The sequence below is a fragment of the Brassica napus genome, chromosome C8, assembly GCF_020379485.1.
Source record: "Brassica napus cultivar Da-Ae chromosome C8, Da-Ae, whole genome shotgun sequence".
Taxonomy (NCBI): Eukaryota; Viridiplantae; Streptophyta; class Magnoliopsida; order Brassicales; family Brassicaceae; genus Brassica; species Brassica napus.
Window position 1 is genome coordinate 16,547,345 of NC_063451.1, and position 17,976 is coordinate 16,565,320.

General features: G+C 40.6%; 1 protein-coding gene across 1 annotated transcript; it reads left to right on the plus strand.

The window, feature by feature from the left end:
* Window positions 1-1,994: 1,994 nt before the first annotated feature.
* On the plus strand, window positions 1,995-5,128 carry LOC125591874 (kinesin-like protein klp-3). The gene is made up of 6 exons (XM_048766771.1): window positions 1,995-2,126; window positions 2,226-2,759; window positions 4,321-4,406; window positions 4,618-4,762; window positions 4,893-4,973; window positions 5,033-5,128. The coding sequence occupies exons 1-6, from the start codon at window positions 1,995-1,997 to the stop codon at window positions 5,126-5,128; spliced, it is 1,074 nt and encodes a 357-aa protein (XP_048622728.1).
* The last annotated feature ends 12,848 nt before the right edge of the window (window positions 5,129-17,976 follow it).

Genomic DNA, 17,976 nt, shown 5'->3' on the forward strand with positions numbered 1-17,976 from the left:
GACACCGATTCAGAAAACCAAACCGACGATACAAAATTAACATATATCATAGTGGTATGAGAACTTCGAGCACCTCGTACAGGTTATCAATCATTATGTTTTTTTGGTTTTGGTATATATTTGATTGTAAAGTCTGAAAAGAACTCGTCACATCGTTAAAAATCGTCAAAGTGGATAGTGAAAGTCGACTATTCCGTAAGAGCATCTCCAACCCACTCCATAATTTACTGCAAAATGGAGTGGGAAATAGAGTGATGAACAAACAAAAAAAAGTGATTACTCTATTTATGGAGTAATGAGTTTTTTGTTTGTTCATCACTCTATTTTGCAGTAAATTATGGAGTAGGGTTGAAGATGCTCTAAGTGTAAGAACCATCTTCACCAGCTTAAAACAATCCGTTATGAATACCACCTTCAAGAATTGTAGGAGTATTCATGCACTTTATTGTCCAAATCAAAATTTCACATTCTATATATAAAGGTGATAGGCTTTACCGGATATTCGTGCCCTTGTGGTATTTGGATCTTATACGCTGCAGAACCATCCTTGAACTGGATCAATATCTTGCTCTCTCCATGCTCCATACAAATAACACCATCGTACATCTGCCATTTGCTGGCACAAATGAGTAACCTAGTTTTCCTTTGAGATTTTTAAGTTGTTGAGTTGTGCATTTCCCCAGTATGCACCTTCTATTTATGCGATCCGCAAAATCTTTTGTGAATTTTCAAAATTTTAATGTAAATTTCAGCATTTTGATTCTTCCATATATACCACAATATCTACAGAAAATAATTATAGTCATAATTCTTTGAAAGTTTCTAAAATAAATAATCCATTTGAAAAAGGGGAACACACTGGAAACACCTCCTGGCGAGAGGGCATTTGTGATAGCGCTTACGTTTGTAAAACTGGTGGACATTCAAATAAAATGTAATTTATTGATTATTCATCCGCTCCACATTAATTACATTGTGTATCACATTGAATTCACGTGGCCATATTTTTTTTGTGACGTGTAAGCATCTCGAGATTACTTGCCAAACAAAATATTGCAATTCCGGAGAACATTGAAGCTTCCAAGAGTAAGTCATAAGTGGTTTGGTATCTGGTCCATACAAAACAAGGCATGGTCTCGTGTCCGAGGATAATTGTTATGTTTTGTAGCCCGCTTTCACCGTATACGTACCTGATACAGTATAATGCCATCCTAATATATATGGTATAGAGATATGACTTACCACCATAATTTTAATGATTTTCACATTATCCACGCGTGTATATATATATATACATAAAACAAATCCAAATTCTAGGTTTGATCCACTGGACTAATCAAAATTTCCATAGTGAGTAATCGATTTAAGAATTGGTTTTGATGTTTTGGTAATTTTGACCTTGCGCAAGGAGCATTAATTCAAATACCAGACGGGATGAGTCAGCTCTACTGGTTAGAGCCTTGGGGGCCAATTGTCATGCTTCCGGGTTCGACGCCAGCCGGAGGCGAACTGCTCATCCCTGTCACTAAAGTGGGTACTGGGCCTTCGGGCTCAGGGAAAAACCTCCTGGGTGAAGCTGGTCCGCTGCCTAACCGGGCCCAGGGAATGACCCGCGAAGCGGAGAACCCTGAATTATCAAAAAAATTAATTCAAATACCATTCATATTGAGATAGATTTTTCTGTATCCATTTTTTTGATTAACCATTTTATAACAAGAGATCTAGCTGAGATCATATTTTCCGACCACATGATGGCAAGTACGATTTTATTTGATCCACTGGAACAGACTTCTGATAATATCTTCCTTAAAAAAACTTTGCAAACAAGGATTCCGGTTTTTCTATCAGCCTCCACAATTGTTTTGCTAGTAAGTGGTATTAAAATCTTGTAAATATTGAAAAAATATTCCCCCATCTCCGTTATGACATTTCGGGTGAAAGGGAGAGGTCAAGATCTCCTAAGAACAAGCAGATTGTCATGGAAAACTATGACAATGGCGCTGTCGATGGGCTGGAATATCCGTCGGATGAGTTGTTCTGTAACTTCCTCGATGGCCAGGCCAGCGGGATTTGGAAACTTTACCCCCGATTTCGACGGTTTTTTTGATTTTAGGATGCCCTCTACCGTAGGTGACTTCGTCGAGTTGTAAGCGTATAGGTGACTCCGTCGATTTGAAAGTGTATTATTATTTTTTAAGACTGCTAACTCCGGGAAATTTTCATAGGGCCTTCACCTTGTGACCGAGGCTCTTAAGGTGTGTCGCACGGAAGCGCGTACGGCCTTGTTCAAGGCCGAGGTGGCGGAGGAAGAGCTTGCCCATTTGAAAGAGGAGGCTGCAGCGAACTCCCTTCGTGAGAAGGAGTTGGCTGCGAAGGAAGCTCGCAGAGCCTATCGGAAAGGGAAGAGAGAGGTTGATGATATTATGAAGAATCGCTTTACTGAGTTCTCAACCGAGTTCGGGGAGCTTAGCAAGACGTACAAGTCTGTTGGCAATTATCGCGAGTGTCGTGGTGCCGTTGGCGGGTTATACCTTACCCAAGTCCCCGAGTATTCTTATAAGAAGGAGTTGGCTAAACAGACCCATCGCATGGATAGGAAAGCGAACTTGGTTTCCATGATTCCTCAGATCAAAGGGAGGATTTTGGATCAGTGGGCTCCGATCCCCGTGTCTCCCGACTCAGAAGAGGTTAAGCTGGAAATCCCCGATGAAGCCGGTGAGGTCAACCAGCCAACTGCCCTGGATTTTGTTGCTCGTTCGGTCGGTCGATGTTTGGAAACTACGAGTTGGACCTGTGAAGAGCGTTGGCGAAGTTGGTATCTGAAGGGGATATGTTCTCTCTTTTATGTTATATATTGAAACTCGCTTGACTTAGGCCGCGTGTGTGGCCGTTTATTTTTATCTTTGGCGAAGTGTGGCTGTGTTTCTATGTTATCGGACTGGCTGTGTGTGGCTTTGAATCCTTGCCGTCGGGCAGCTTTGTCGTTTAATGAACTATGATATTTATGTTTAAAGAGTTCGTAAGTTTTTGTAGATGTAGAGGGAAGAATATGAGTTGTCATCTCATACCTAACTCCTTTGATAGATCTTCGTATTTTTTGTTCGTTTTAGGCAAAGAAATTCGATTTTTTTTTAATTTTACAAAGATTCGTGAACGTGGAATATACGAAGAGACAAATTTTGGGATCTCGTATCGTCAAATACTATGCCTTGAGATGTTAAAGACCAGTGTGTTGGGTTTATGATAAGACCTAGGTTTGTCGTCGTTTTTAGGGTGTGCGATGACTACTTCGGCTTACGTATGCGATCTCAACCTGATTCGTACCAATTTAAAGTCCGCGATAGGTTCTCGGCTTATTCGACTTGTCAGGTATGAATTGAGCATCTCTTCCAAGACAAATTCTAAGTCTCAGAAGTGCTGACCAAAAATTCTGGATTTCTTTTATAGCACGCTATTTATCCTTGTCGGATGTACGGGTGACCATTCCTGCGAAGAGGAAAGTCGGTTTGCGTTTGTTTAAGACGGCTAAAGTATTCGCCGGGGCCAATCAACGAACTTTGTTAATTTATAGTCGCGAACGGACTGTTTTAGAGATTTATTTGATGTCTTGGAAATATACCTTCAGAAGTTTTTGCGAAGTCTCGCTTTTTCGAAAATATGTTTTTTCCTTTGCGTAAAGTGATTTTTTACGTTTTTTTAGGACAAGGTCCGAATGACGATTTTGATCTTGTGGTCGAAATAGTTTGTTAGGAATCGTTTTTCCTAACGTACCGCTTCTGTAGATGAAACGTTTTCGGATTTTTGGAATAATTTAGTGTTGCAAATGTTTTCATGGTCCGCGAGATACTTTGAAAGTATCTGGATTAAGATAAGTTGAATTCGTAAAATTCCCGTTTATGGGCTATACAATTTTGCTTTGTACTTGGGATTTTTCTTTTAGGGAATCACGGATTGCTATTGTGGTCAAAAAGCGATTTGCGAGATACAATAAAGTGAGTTTCGAGATTTTATAGGAAATCATATTGTGTTTTCTTATTACCGTAAAAGTTTTTAAAAATATCAACTACATGGACTGATATTTAAAATGTGGGAGTATACAAGTATACGTATACGTAACCACTCCCCCCCCCCCTTTTAGAGAGGAGGATAACTGAAATCATCTTAGGACGAGTTGCCTACGTACCCTTTACGGGGATCAAGCCATCTCTTAGTTCAGTGTGTGCCGTGAGTGTTTCTTACTCGTTTTGCGAGATTGTCTCGGATGTATTAGTGATTTTGAATAGTGAGCTATGACTCTTAAAAATGTATTTTTTTTTTCAGAATGTGTATAGGAGTATTTCTTCTGTGATCTCTGGGGTTGTTCATGGACTCAACGCTACAGTGTTTGTCTATGGTTCCACTGGAAGGTATGCAGTGATGTAGCATAGCAAAGACTACAAGTGAATGTGCGTGCCTCTTAGCTTACCAAAAATATTCTGGCTAAAGTAATCTAAACCTTAAACTGGATTTTTGATTAGGCGTTCTATCTCAGGAAAACTAATGCAGTATGGCCTCTCCAATTTTTTTGGTTATCTGACTCAATGATGCATCGTATTTTTTTTTTCTTTTTGCTCTTAGTGGCAAAACATATACAATGGTTGGAACACGAAGTGACCCTGGATTGATGGTTCTCAGCCTGAATACCATATTTGACATGATTAAGTGTGACAAGAGCTCTGATGTCTTTGAAGTGACTTGCTCCTATCTTGAAGTCTACAATGAAGTAAGCCTCCCTTTGATAAATTTGGTTCTTCTCCTTCGTCTTTTTTGTGTGTGTGTGTGTGTGTATGAGGTCATTGAGGTGATCTTTCAGTGATGAGAGTTACTCTTTCTCACATAATAATATGGAGCAGGGAATAGTAGTTGCTGGCCTGCGATCAATCAAGGTCTCTATACCTTTCTTTCCTTCTAGATGCGATAAGACCACTCCTCCTGTAAAACCAGATTTGCGGAGATCACTTTAAACCTGATCGTCGAAGTGTTTCTTTTGTAGGTCTATTCTGCTGATCGAATTCTTGAACTACTGAACTTAGGGACCAGTAGACGAAAGATTGAGAGCACTGAGATGAACAGTACATCATCAAGGTGATATGTATCCCGGGATGTCTGAAGCGATGAGCTCGGGAGCTTTCTTGTTTTCCACGGCCGAGTGGATGATTTTGGATCATCTCTTTCCAAAGCGTTTTCAGAAGTTATCTGAGTTGTCTTCGTTCGTTAGGTTTGCCATAGAGGTCGTCGTGACTTGTCGTAGTTTGTGTTCGGCCAGTAAGCAAAGTCGCGATTTTATTTGGCATCTCCAGATCGCCACGATTTCGTTAGGAGTCAGAGAATTTGATACCTAGGTGATATGTTGACGGAACTGCCTTCATGGAGTTTATCCAAGGCGATCCCATGATCACGTTGTAGATGGCTGGGTTGTCGAGTGGTCGACGACCGCGAAGTCAACAATTTTTGTTACTTCTTTCGCCATCACTGGGAGCTTAATCGATCCAAGTGTCTATGACGTTATGCCCGAGAAACCGGTCAATTGTTTTGGCGTTAGTACGACTTCGCCCAGTTCCATGTTCATCTTATTGAGAGTGTCGCGGAAGATGACGTTGACCGTGCTTCCCGTATCCACTAGGATCCTTGCGACCTCGAGATCCCTGATTACGAGATCAATAACGAGTGGGTCGCAGTGGGGCTGGTCGATTCCGCTGGTCTCTTCCTCCTCGAAGGTGATCGCGTCGTTTGGTACGTCTCCGGGTGGAGACGCAGTCGGCCAGTTTGTGCTTGTTTCAGCTTTCCGCTGGTAGGCCTTGACGGACGACGCCGTGTCATGGCAGTACTGCGATCCGCCGATGATCATATTTACTCTGAAACGATTATTGTTGTTTCCTTTGTCGTCATGCCTTCTCTCGCGTTTTTTGCCCGACTGGTTCCTTTGTGAAGGATTCTCTGGGGTTCTATCAGTCTTCTATGGGCGATCGGAATCGCGGATGAAATCCCTGATACCGGTGACTTCGGAGATTTCTCCTTCGAGTAATTTTGCGGCCAGCCTCGCGTCTGGTGAAACTCGCAGAAGACAAAGTCATCGTAACCCAAATTTCTAGTCCACGTATTTCCCATATCCTTCCTTGTTCGAAATTAATAGCGTAGTTATGTGCCCCATGGAGTTCTTCCCCCTCGTGATGGACATACTTATTGTTACAAGAGTTCCTCTTTTTAGATTTCTGACCTGATGCCGCATCCTTCGAGGATGTTATTGTCGACTTATGATTTAGCGACAGAACTTTCATCTCTTCTTCGATGGTGATGTAATCCGTAGCCTTATGGAGGGTATCTTGGATTGTCCGCGGCTTGCCGAGAGTTATCCATTTTTGGAATTTCGACTTGTACCAAAGCGTCTATCGCCACCTTATCGCTTATCCCTAACTCTTGCCATGACGATTTTGAACATGTTCAAGAAGTCGTGGAGAGATTCGTCCTCCTTCTGGGCCAGGCTCCAGAGGTCGACGTAGGAATATTCACTATCTATGAACATAGAATATTGTTTGAGAAACTCCGAAGCGAGTTGGCGGAAACTTCTGATGGAATTTCACCTAAGGCGGAAAAACCATTCGAGCGCTGCTCCATGGAGATTTTCAACGAAGAGGTGGCAATGGCCGGCGTCCCTTTCATTTTCCTTTAGCATGGCCTTCCACATGGCGATCTGAAAAGTCTGCGGATGTGATTTAGGATCGGTGGTGCCATCGTAGGTAGGAATCTTAATTTTTCTAGGGTCCAAGACCTTTTTCTCGGTAATGTGAGAGGTGAAGGGAGTCTTCCGAGCTTCCTCAAGGAGCCTATCGATCTCGAGCGCAGCACTGGTAGCATGGTGAATTTGTGATTTCCTAGCTCTTACTTCCGCAGCCGTTTTCATGATGAATCAAGGAGATGGCAAATTTCATCGAGATCATCGTCAGCAACATTCCGAGTCTGTCGGTGTTTGCTGCGAGTGATTCGGGCCTGTTCCTTGGCGAATCTTTCTTGTTCGACCCGGAAGATATTTTCCTCTTCTTCTGTCATGGGTTTCTTGAATGAAGAATATAGCCAATTTGTGCGGCTCCTGGTCCTCCTTGGATGCATGTCTGCGTCCTCGTCCAAATGATCGGACTGATCACTGGGATCCAATTTAACTTGTTCTACTTTGTAATCCTCCGTTTCCCGCACGGGAGGTGGAGGGTTTTCTGAGTTTTTCCTAGTCACGGCATGGGTTACCTCGTCATATTTTTCTCATGTCGGGTTATCATGCGTGCTCCCCGGTCTGTTGGGCGGAGTCGCGAAATCAAGTGTTCTTCTGCAAGCTTTGTTGCTCCGTGGGGTAGGATGGCTCTGGTTCTCGCTGTTAGAGTTTCGACCTGTTTAGCGAGATAGCCTATGAGCTTTTCCTGTTCCTCCGACATTTTTTTGAAGGCGGTGAACATCTCCTTAAACGATGCGGTGTTAGCATTAGCGTTAACCGCGGATATGTTTGCTGCTGGAGTAGTGCCAATGTTGTCGTTGATATCTTCATCAACACGAGTTTGTTGGTCGTTTGTTACCATGTCTGATCGAGCGCCTACGGCTGAGAGTTAGATTTGATCCATACCCCCTCCTTCTAGAGCCAAACTGTGGGAATCGAAATTTATACCGTCGATTTCCGTTAAATTAGAAAAGATAGGAAACCCTAAATTTTCCAGAGGTCCGGATATATGCTAAACCAAACGCCAAGCGATCAGAACACGAAAACATGCTAAGTAAAAAATTGATGAATTGAAAAGAGAGCAATGGAGATCTTATTCGAATCTGTGTATGAGCATTTTACAACAGGTATGAGCCTTGGCCACAAGAACTGTCGGCGAGTTCCCTAGTTATATCGACCTAATACTGTGTAACCTAGTTAAGTCCCAGCTCGATAACAAAAACGAAAATTTCCTAAATTGCTTTAAGTGCTAAGTTTCTTCTGGATGCCTAGAAAAAGTCTTTTTGCGCCTCTCGCCTTCGCATCCCTTATATACTCCTCCTAGGTTGGTTTGGCCTTCCTTTTCCACTTCTAGGTTGAGTTTATCTTTTCCTGGAAATATTCCATTTTCCCAATCTTTGTGATTATCCCTTGAAACTTTAACATTTATCTTCGAACTTGACATTTATCTTCCAACTTGACATTTATCTTCGAACTTGACATTTATCTCTTCTCGCAAATATTCAATAAACCGTCATAGTGACTTTGGGCCAACTTTTCGTTAAAAATCGTAAGTGGGCTTTTGCCGCGTATTAGACCCTTTGGGCCGTTTTTCGAAGAAATTTTTTTTACGATTTCTTTTCAAGAGAGTAACCTTCAGTACGGTGCGGGTTTACGAGACGATCCGAATTAATCGTATAGACGAGATAACCTTGGTGTTAAGTTTAGTCGTTATCGTCTTTACACAATCGATCTGAACTTTATATGAGAAAATAAGTCTTTGTTGTTTTTCCGTAAAGTTTAAACGGTAACTCCGATCGGGACGAAACAAGAGACAGTTTGACCGACACCCGAAGGGGGAAGTTCTGGAGAAGAGAATGCATGGTTCTGGACTGATCCAACTCGGAAAAGGCGAATTTGGACAAAACTGATCCAACTCGCCTTTGGGCGAGTTGGAGACGGAACATCCAACTCGCCGAACGGTGAGTTAGCTTTGGTTGATCCAACTGGGCGAGTTGGAAGTGGTTCATAACTTGCCCAACAGCGAGTTGGAAGTGGTTCATAACTCTCCCAACGGCGAGTTGGAAGTGGTTCATAACTCGCCCAAGGGCGAGTTTCTCCGATGGGTCGGACGATGCTGGTTTGGTTGTTCCGGCGCTCGGGAATTGTTCATTCTATGGTTTGAATAATCCCTTGCGAGGAGCTTGTTGTGTAGTAGTCTTAAAAATATGAAGTTTTAATTTTTCGTATTCTTATTTTCTTTTTAGGAAAGTTTCTCGAGAACTTTCCAACATTGATTTCGCCGAAACCCAAGCCCAACACTGATTCTTGGTTCATCACTGGATATTTAGACGAATTGATCCTCAATGCCTAGACACTTGGTTGACCTCCTCGAATAGAAGTATCTTTCAGCGATCTGCATACTCTCGTTTCTAAGTGCGATTTATATGATTTTCAACATTCAGATATCTTCTATCTTGGAGAGGACAAAAAGGGAGTTATTTCACTACAAGAAAACATCAAGGATTCTGAGGGAAAAAATCGTCGGAATTTCGTCGGAATATCGTTATTCCGACGAAATTCCGACGAAACACGTCGTCGGAAATAATTCCTCGGAATTTCTTTTTTTCCTCTGAAATCCCTCGGAATTTTCCGACGGAATTCCAAGGAAATAAATTTCCGAGGAAATTCCGAGGATCCCTTGTTTGTCGGAAAAGTCCTCGGAATATACCGAGGTAGAACTTCGTCGGGATAATTCCTCGGAAGTTCATCGATCGATGCGTGTTTGGACATATATACATCGATCGATAGGAGTATACCGACAGACTTTTTTCTCGGTTTATTCCGAGGAACTGTTCCCTCGGTATATTCCGAGGGATCCGTTCCTCGGAATTTTCCGAGGGAGTTGTCCCTCGGAAAATTCCGAGGGAAATGTCCCTCGCTATATTTTTTAAAAAAAACGGATCGATCGATGCGTTTTTGTTCAAAAACGCATCGATCGATCTAGTGAAAAATATAATTAATTTCCTCGGAATGTAAAAAATATTAATTTTTTTAAAAAAATAAAATTTCTGTGAATGTAAAAAATATTAATTTTTTTAAAAAAATAAAATTTCTGAAATTTAAATTCGAAAATATGAAATTAAAAGTAAAATTAAAATCATACTAATTAATATTCAAAGTTTCACAAATAAAAATAAAACATTCCGAGATTGGGGAAAAAAAAACTACGGGTCTGGCACGTCCGGGAACACCTCGTTCGGGTACATCCTCTGCATCATCTCCATCATTTGCTGGTTCAGCCTCCTCTGTGCCTCATAGCCCGCCTGTTGAGCCGCCATCTGGGTCTCCAACAAAGATATTCGATCATCTTTGTCCTTCAACTGAGCCGTAAGTACTTCTGGATCAACAAAGGGCGGTGGTGCAGAAGAAGGAGGAACCGACCGGGTGCGACGACCCAAACCGAACAAACGTCCCTTCTTCTTTGGAACCGACTGAATAGAAAAAAGCCAAATTTAGAAATTTAAACCAAGAAATAAATGAATTGAACTTTTAAAAAAAAAGAACTTACGGATTCAACGATTTCGTTGATTCGAAACCGGGACAAGTTGGTCGAAGCCGTCGAAGCGTCATCCTCGGTTTGAAGCTGAGACACTTCGTCTACCACCTGAGTTTGGACCAGGTCGACCACGTCCCTCACAAGACCGTCATCAATCTGGCCGGTCTTCTTGTTGGTATACGCCCTCCTCATTAGGGCGAGATCATCGACCGGCTCGCCATCATTTTCTTCCGCCTTGAAAAAAAACATAAAATTAAAGAAACATTAGAAATTAGAAGAAATGCACAATAAATTTAAATTCTGAAACTCAAATAATTGAAGAAAAAGCGGTTGAACTTACCATGCGATCTCCGAGAGTGGCAATAGATTGAGCACCCAAGTTATGCTTGTAGATGCCCTTCCCTTTACGGTCGCTCCTGCGGTTGGTGGAGTTGGTGGAAGAAGTTTCTTTCGTCTCCTCCTTATCCCAATGCACACACAACTCCTTCCAGACCGTGTCGTTCATCGACTTTGGGACCTTTTAATTAAAAAAAAAAGAAAAAGTTTAATAAATTAAAAATAGTTTAATAAATTAAAAAATTGTTTAATAAATTAAATCGAACCTTATTGATTTCCCACTTCTTCTTCCACTCGTGGATCTGCTTCCCATAGTTGTCCATTACTTTATGGACGAAGTGGTGATAGATAAAGAGCGTCTCATCGGAATTCCAGTTGAACTCTTGCTGAAAAAAAAACACAATTAGTAGAAAATTTATATTAAAGATTAAAAATATAAGTAAAAAATTAGAATACTTACCGCAAACTGACGAAACCACAGAACCTGCTTGTCGGTTGGGAAGTGAGTGAAAGTCGGATGTCCACTGTCGAGGGCCGAGTACATCATACGGTTGATCCATGCGCTGATCCCGTTCCCGGATCGGTTGAACCTTATTAAAAGAACAAACGGTTAATAATGAATCCAAATTTAAAGAAAAAAAATGTTTAATTACCATGTTTGACCCCGTCCATGTGGATACGGAGTGAGATACGGAAGATGGTCACGACCGGGCTGTTGAACCAACTCCGCAACCCTCATCACTCCCGGAGGACCCGGAGGAACAGGAGCGGATGCAGCAGCGAGAGCGAGAGGAGCATGAGCGGGTGCAGCAGAGGGAGATGTATGGTTGGAGCTGTGGGGCGAAGGGGAATCCTGAAAATGGCTGGAATCCCGAGACTGGCTCCCCGTACCACCACGACCACGACGCTGTCGAGGCCGGGTCTGATCATCATGAGACCTGTAAATTAAAAAAATATATTTAATAAATACAGAAATATATAAATTAATTTTTTTTATTAAAAAAAAATCCCAAATAATTTAATCACAGAAAAACATTTATATATATTAAAATTTTTTAATAAATATATAAAAATAGTTCTAATAAACAAAAAATAGTTTTAATAAATAAAAATTGTTTAATAATTAAAATGTTTTGTAAAATCCAAAAAATCGAATTTATATAGAAATTTTTTTTTGTAAAATCCAAAAAATCGAATTTATATAGAAAAATCGTTTTGTAAAATAAAAAAATCGATTTTATATACAAAAATCGATTTTATAAATACAAAAAATAAAAAAATTATAAAAAAATTCTAAATCAATTCAACAAAACAAATTATTCAACCAACTCACAATTCTAAACCTATTATACAACCAAATCACAATCCTAACCAATCACCCTAACAAAAATCTATCAAAACTACACAAAAACCTAGCAAATAGAACCTAAGAGAGTGGGATAGGGTCCTTACATGATTTGTGTAAGAGAAGAGGGAGATCGCCGGAGATATCGTCGGATTTCAGGGGGAAATCGCCGGAGAGAAAGAGAGGAGTCGCGCAGAGGAAGAAGAGAGAAATGGGGAAGAAGAAGGGGCTCGTGGTTATAAAGCCTAGGGTCCGACGGACATTATCCGTCGGAATTCCGTCGGAATTCTAATTTCAATTTTCGCGAAATATTTGCCCGGTAAAATGAAAATATTCCGAGGAAATTCCGACAGATAGTAAAATATCCGTCGGAATTTCCTCGGAATATTCCGAGGAAATACCGAGGAACTAGTGTTTGGGGTTTCAAAACATCAATTTTTTTTGCCGTATTTCATTTCTTATACAATTGTAATGCATACCATTGAGGATTCTTTGTATACATGAGCATAAACCATGAAATAACAAATTTCAAAACTAATTGAAAGTATTCCCTTTACCGTTCGTTAAAAGGTATAAGTGTTTCTCTTATGTTGCGAGATTTCGTTCATACAATCGGAAAAGTGTTAATTATACGGTAAGGAACAAATTTTTGACTTCATAATGAACGTAAGACACTTAATAAGGGTTATATAGGTGTTATTCAAACGGCAAAACGTTGTTTTCGGTTTAAAAACCCTATTTCCTCGGATTATTCCGAGGGAACTCCGACGAAACCCTCTTCTTCTTCGAAATTTCCTCGGAATATTCCGAGGAAATTCCGACGAACTAGTGTTTGGGGTTTCAAAACGTAATTTTTTAAAAAAAAACGCATCGATCGATGCGTTTTTGAACAAAAACAAATCGATCGATTACTAAGATGGCCCGGGCCGTAACATTGTGATCGATCGATGAGAGTATCCCATCGATCTATCGACAATCTGAATTGTTCCTCGGAATTTCCTCGGAAAATCTTGTATGTTTTTTTAAAAATGCATCGATCGATGCGTTATAGAACAAAAACGCATCGATTGATTACTAGGATGGACCGGGCCGTAAGATTGTGATCGATCGATGAGATTAACCCATCGATCTATCGACAATCTGAATTGTTCCTCGGAATTTCATCGGAAAATCTTGTATGTTTTTTTAAAAATGCATCGATCGATGCGTTATAGAACAAAAACGCATCGATCGATTACTAGGATGGACGGGGCCGTAAGATTGTGATCGATCGATGAGAGTAACCCATCGATCTATCGACAATCTGAATTGTTCCTCGGAATTTCCTCGGAAAATCTTGTATGTTTTTTTAAAAATGCATCGATCGATGCGTTATAGAACAAAAACGCATCGATCGATTACTAGGATGGACCGGGCCGTAAGATTGTGATCGATCGATGAGAGTATCCCATCGATCGATCGACAATCTGAATTGTTCCTCGGAATTTCCTCGGAAAATCTTGTATGTTTTTTTAAAAACGCATCGATCGATGCGTTATAGAACAAAAACGCATCGATCGATTACCAAGATGGCCCGGGCCGTAAGAATGTGATCGATCGATGCGTTATAGAAACAAAACGCATCTATCGATGCGTGTTCGGAAAACAGAATTATAAGGCAAAACCCGACCTTTTTGGATCTAAACCTTAGAACTCTCATCCCCTCCGATTTCCCCTATAATTCGCCCCCCCCCCCCTTTCTCTCTCTATAATCATCCGATTTGAACAATTTTGGGCTCTATTCCACTTGATTTTTCGAGCTCTACCTGATTCCTACACTCGTCTTCACCCTAAGACAGGTATACTCCGCAAATCTCCACATTCTGAAATCGTGTTCTTGAGCAATTTTTTGGGTTTTGTGAATTTCTTATTTCCGTGTTGATTCCTTGATCAAATATGCATGAAACAGATGTTTAAACATGGAATAGAACACAATTGTCTGTGATCAACGAGTTTGGAACATGATTTGAGATGATTTAGGGATAGAGAATTTTTTTCAATTTCGTTTTTTTTTATCACAACTCGATTTCGCTTTTCATTTTCATGTTCAGCTTTGCCTTCTTAATTGATTATAACCATGTTGAGAGCAATGATTCTATTTTGTAGAGAATGAAGCGCACGAAAACATCAGCAAAGAAAAACACACAAGAAGCGGGTTCGTCACAGCTGGAGAAGCAAAGGCCAAAGAAGTGGGATAAGTCTGATACCACCCACTACAACAACATGAAGAAGGTAGCCGTTCCGGCTACACAACTAGCATGTCCTGAGACGATGACAATATTGGGAATCAAAGCAGACATTGAAGGACTGTTCCAGAACATGGGTCTAGGCCAACTATGCAACCAGCAGACACCTATTAATAGCACATATATATATATTATATCAATAAATGTGAATTAGTATAAATATGTGATAAAATATATTTTAATTTGTTTAAAGCACTCACATAAGTAAACATCCATCCAGTAAATTCTCTCTGCTTCATTTCTTCTAGTTCGTCCTCTGTGGCATATCTATACTCGAACCGCTTTTCTACCATGAAAATCTTGTATATGATGACAATAATGTAATTAATTAAGATTTAAATTTCAACTTGTTAAAATAAAAATTTGTAAGCTCATTTATTTACCTCTCATATTGAAGAACGTCTTCGCAGTTGGTGAGCAAATATGTTTGCAAATGACTGCGCTCCTGCTCAGTAAGTCGACGGTCCTTTGGTTTTCCGCTAAGTCGTCCAACGTCTGTGAAAATGTCTGGAACCGTAACATGATATGTTGTCCGTTCGCCTCTATCATCATGCCGAGCAGGTCTTCTGTTTTTGGTCTGAACTTCTGCTGGAAAGTAGTACTCGGCAAAGTTTGAAGTTTCTTCATTGATCATCTGTGCGACTATAGAACCTTCCACCCTACTTAAATTTTTCACCATCTTCTTCAAATGGAACATATACCGCTCATACAGATACATCCATGTATACTGCACAGGACCACCAAGTTCCAATTCTCTTGCCAGGTGAATAACAAGATGCTCCATAACATCAAAAAATGAGGGAGGAAATATCTTCTCAAGGTTGCACTGAATCACGGCTATGTTAGTCTTCAAATTTTCAATACCTTCAAGAGTCACTGATCTCGTGCATAAATCGCGGAAGAAACCACTTATCCCTGCAATTGCTTCAAGAACATTTCGTGGTAATATTTCCTTGAAGACGAACGGAAGGAGGCGCTGCATCATTACATGGCAATCGTGGCTTTTCAAGCCAGTAAACTTTCCTTCCTTTCTGTCGATACAGTTACGCAAATTTGATGCGTAACCGTCTGGAAATTCCACATCGTTTGAAATCCAATCAAAGAACGCATCTTTTCCCGCTGCATCAAGTCGGTATATGGGAAAAGGAGCCCTACCATTCTCATCAACATGAAGTTCTGAACGAGCACATATATCGACTAAATCCAGTCTTGACTTCAAATTATCCTTTGTTTTACCTTGAACATTAAGGATCGTGTTCATGAGATTGTCAAAAAAGTTCTTCTCAATATGCATGACATCTAAATTATGCCTTAGCAGATGATCCTCCCAGTATGGCAGATCCCAGAAAATACTTTTTTTGTGCCAGTTATGTAGTTCTCCAACAGCATCTACCGGAAAACGCTCATGTCCACCGACTTCTGGCGTCCTTTCTGCACCAAAATCTCTTAGTTGTATCTTCAAATCTTTCCCACAAATTTCCGGAGGTGGACTGTCAAACACCCTCTTGTTCTTCGTAAACAAATTCCTACTCCTACGATATGGATGATCAGGTGGTAGGAATCTCCTGTGACAGTCAAACCAACACGTTTTCCTTCCGTGCTTTAGTTGGAAAGCATCAGTGTTATCTTGACAATATGGACATGATAGCCTTCCATGCGTTGTCCATCCAGACAACATACCATATGCTGGAAAATCACTTATTGTCCACATTAGTACTGCCCGCATTTGAAAGTTTTCTTTACACGAAACATCGTATGTTTCAGCACCTGGAGCCCATAGTTGTTGCAACTCATATATTAGTGGCTGAAGAAACACATCAAGTGATCTCTTAGGATGCTCTGGTCCAGGAACGAGAATCGAGAGAAACAAAAACTCTCGTCGCAAGCACAAGTTTAGGGGGAGGTTGTATGGTGTAAGAATGACGGGCCATAGAGAATACTGTCTTCCACTCTTGCCAAACGGACTGAAACCATCAGTACATAATCCAAGGTAGACATTTCTTCTCTCATACGCAAAGTCGGGATACTTTGATTGGAAATGCTTCCACGCTTTTGCATCTGAAGGATGTCTGATCTCACCATCTGTTGAGTGCTCCGCATGCCATCTCATTGGTTGCGCTGTGCGTTCAGACAGATACAACCTCTGCAACTTTTCCGTCAAAGGTAAATACCACATCCTTTTATATGGCACTGGAACTCTTCCAATTGTATCTTTATAACGAGGCTTTCCACAAAATTTGCATGTAACCCGCTGTTCATCCACCCTCCAATAAATCATGCAGTTGTCGCTGCATACATCTATTACCTGATACGATAAACCAAGACCAGCTACGAGTTTCTGAACCTCGTAGTATGAACCAGGAGCTACATTATCCTCGGGTAGAATACCTTTTACAAAATCAGCAATCGCATCCACACAGTCTTCAGCCAAATTATAATCTGTTTTAATGCCCATCAATCTTGTAGCAGATGATAAAGCTGAATGACCATCTCTGCAACCTTCGTACAATGGTTGCTTTCCAGCATCCAACATATCATAAAATCTCCTAGCTTCTGCATTGGGTAAATCTTCCCCTCTAAAATGATCATTTACCATCTGCTCAGTACCTACACCATAATCTACATCCGTTCTAATTGGTTCTTCTAATCTAACCGCTGGCTGAGGTTCACTAGTACTACCATGTTCATAATCAGTTTCCCCATGATGATACCAAATTTTGTAACTTCGTGTAAACCCACTCAAATATAGATGAGTCCAAACATCCCACTCTTTAATAACCTTTCTATTTTTACAATTAGAGCAAGGACATCTTAACATACCTGTTTTTGCTTCCGGTTGTCGGTGAACTAACCCCATGAATTCAGTTATACCTCGTTGGTATTCTTCCGTAAGCAATCTCGTGTTCGGATCCAAATGAGGTCGATCGATCCAAGAACGAAAATAATTTGAAGAAGACATATTTTTTATGAATCAAATTCGTGTGTAAATAGAGTAAGAGGGATGATGAAGATATGAAGTGAATGAAGAGGAAGAGGAGTGCTTGTATTTATAGTTTAAATCCTGCCGACATACCGAGGAAATTCCGACGGAATTCCGACGGACAAAACTAGTTCGTCGGAATTTCCTCGGAATTTTGTAAAATCCCCCAACGGCTCTCCAACGGCTATAATATTTCCTCGGAATTCATCGGTGTTTTCCGAGGAACAGAGTTTTCCTCGGAATTTCCTCGGAATATTCCGACGGACTGTAGTTTCCTCGGAATTTCGTCGGTATATTCCGAGGATTTCATTTTCCGTCGGAATGTCCGTCAGAATATCGCTGTTTTCTTGTAGTGTTTTATTAGATGTTGACTTAAAAGAGAAGTTGCAACCAATGCATGGGCAAAAATATTTTAAACTCTAATTTCCACTACATGTCTTATAAGGGCTATGACAACAAGCATGTTCTCTTTATGTTTAAGGAAAGCAAAAATAAATCTAGAGGGAATTTCCTGACATGATCGGATAATAAATGAAAATAAAGGATTCAAAAATCTAGCGAATGAAACGTGGTATGCCTCTCTTAACATGCCTATAGCTAGACACATCTCAAGTACCCGACATGGCATCACTGAATGGAGTAAGAATCAGCAGCGTAACAGTAAAATGTGCATTGAGTATCAAAATGAAACTAGAAGAGGCACAGTCAAGCTTGGTAAATGATAAATCCCTTATTCAATCAATCACGACT

What these genes read in the sequence shown, in the direction of transcription:
- LOC125591874 (XM_048766771.1), top strand. Translation starts at nt 1,995, where the DNA reads ATGGCGCTGTCGATGGGCTGGAATATCCGTCGGATGAGTTGTTCTGTA. An exon ending in GTCTATGGTTCCACTGGAAG is followed by an intron (nt 4,407 to 4,617) that starts GTATGCAGTGAT and finishes TTTTGCTCTTAG; the next exon opens with TGGCAAAACATATACAATGG. An exon ending in ATCTTGAAGTCTACAATGAA is followed by an intron (nt 4,763 to 4,892) that starts GTAAGCCTCCCT and finishes AATATGGAGCAG; the next exon opens with GGAATAGTAGTTGCTGGCCT.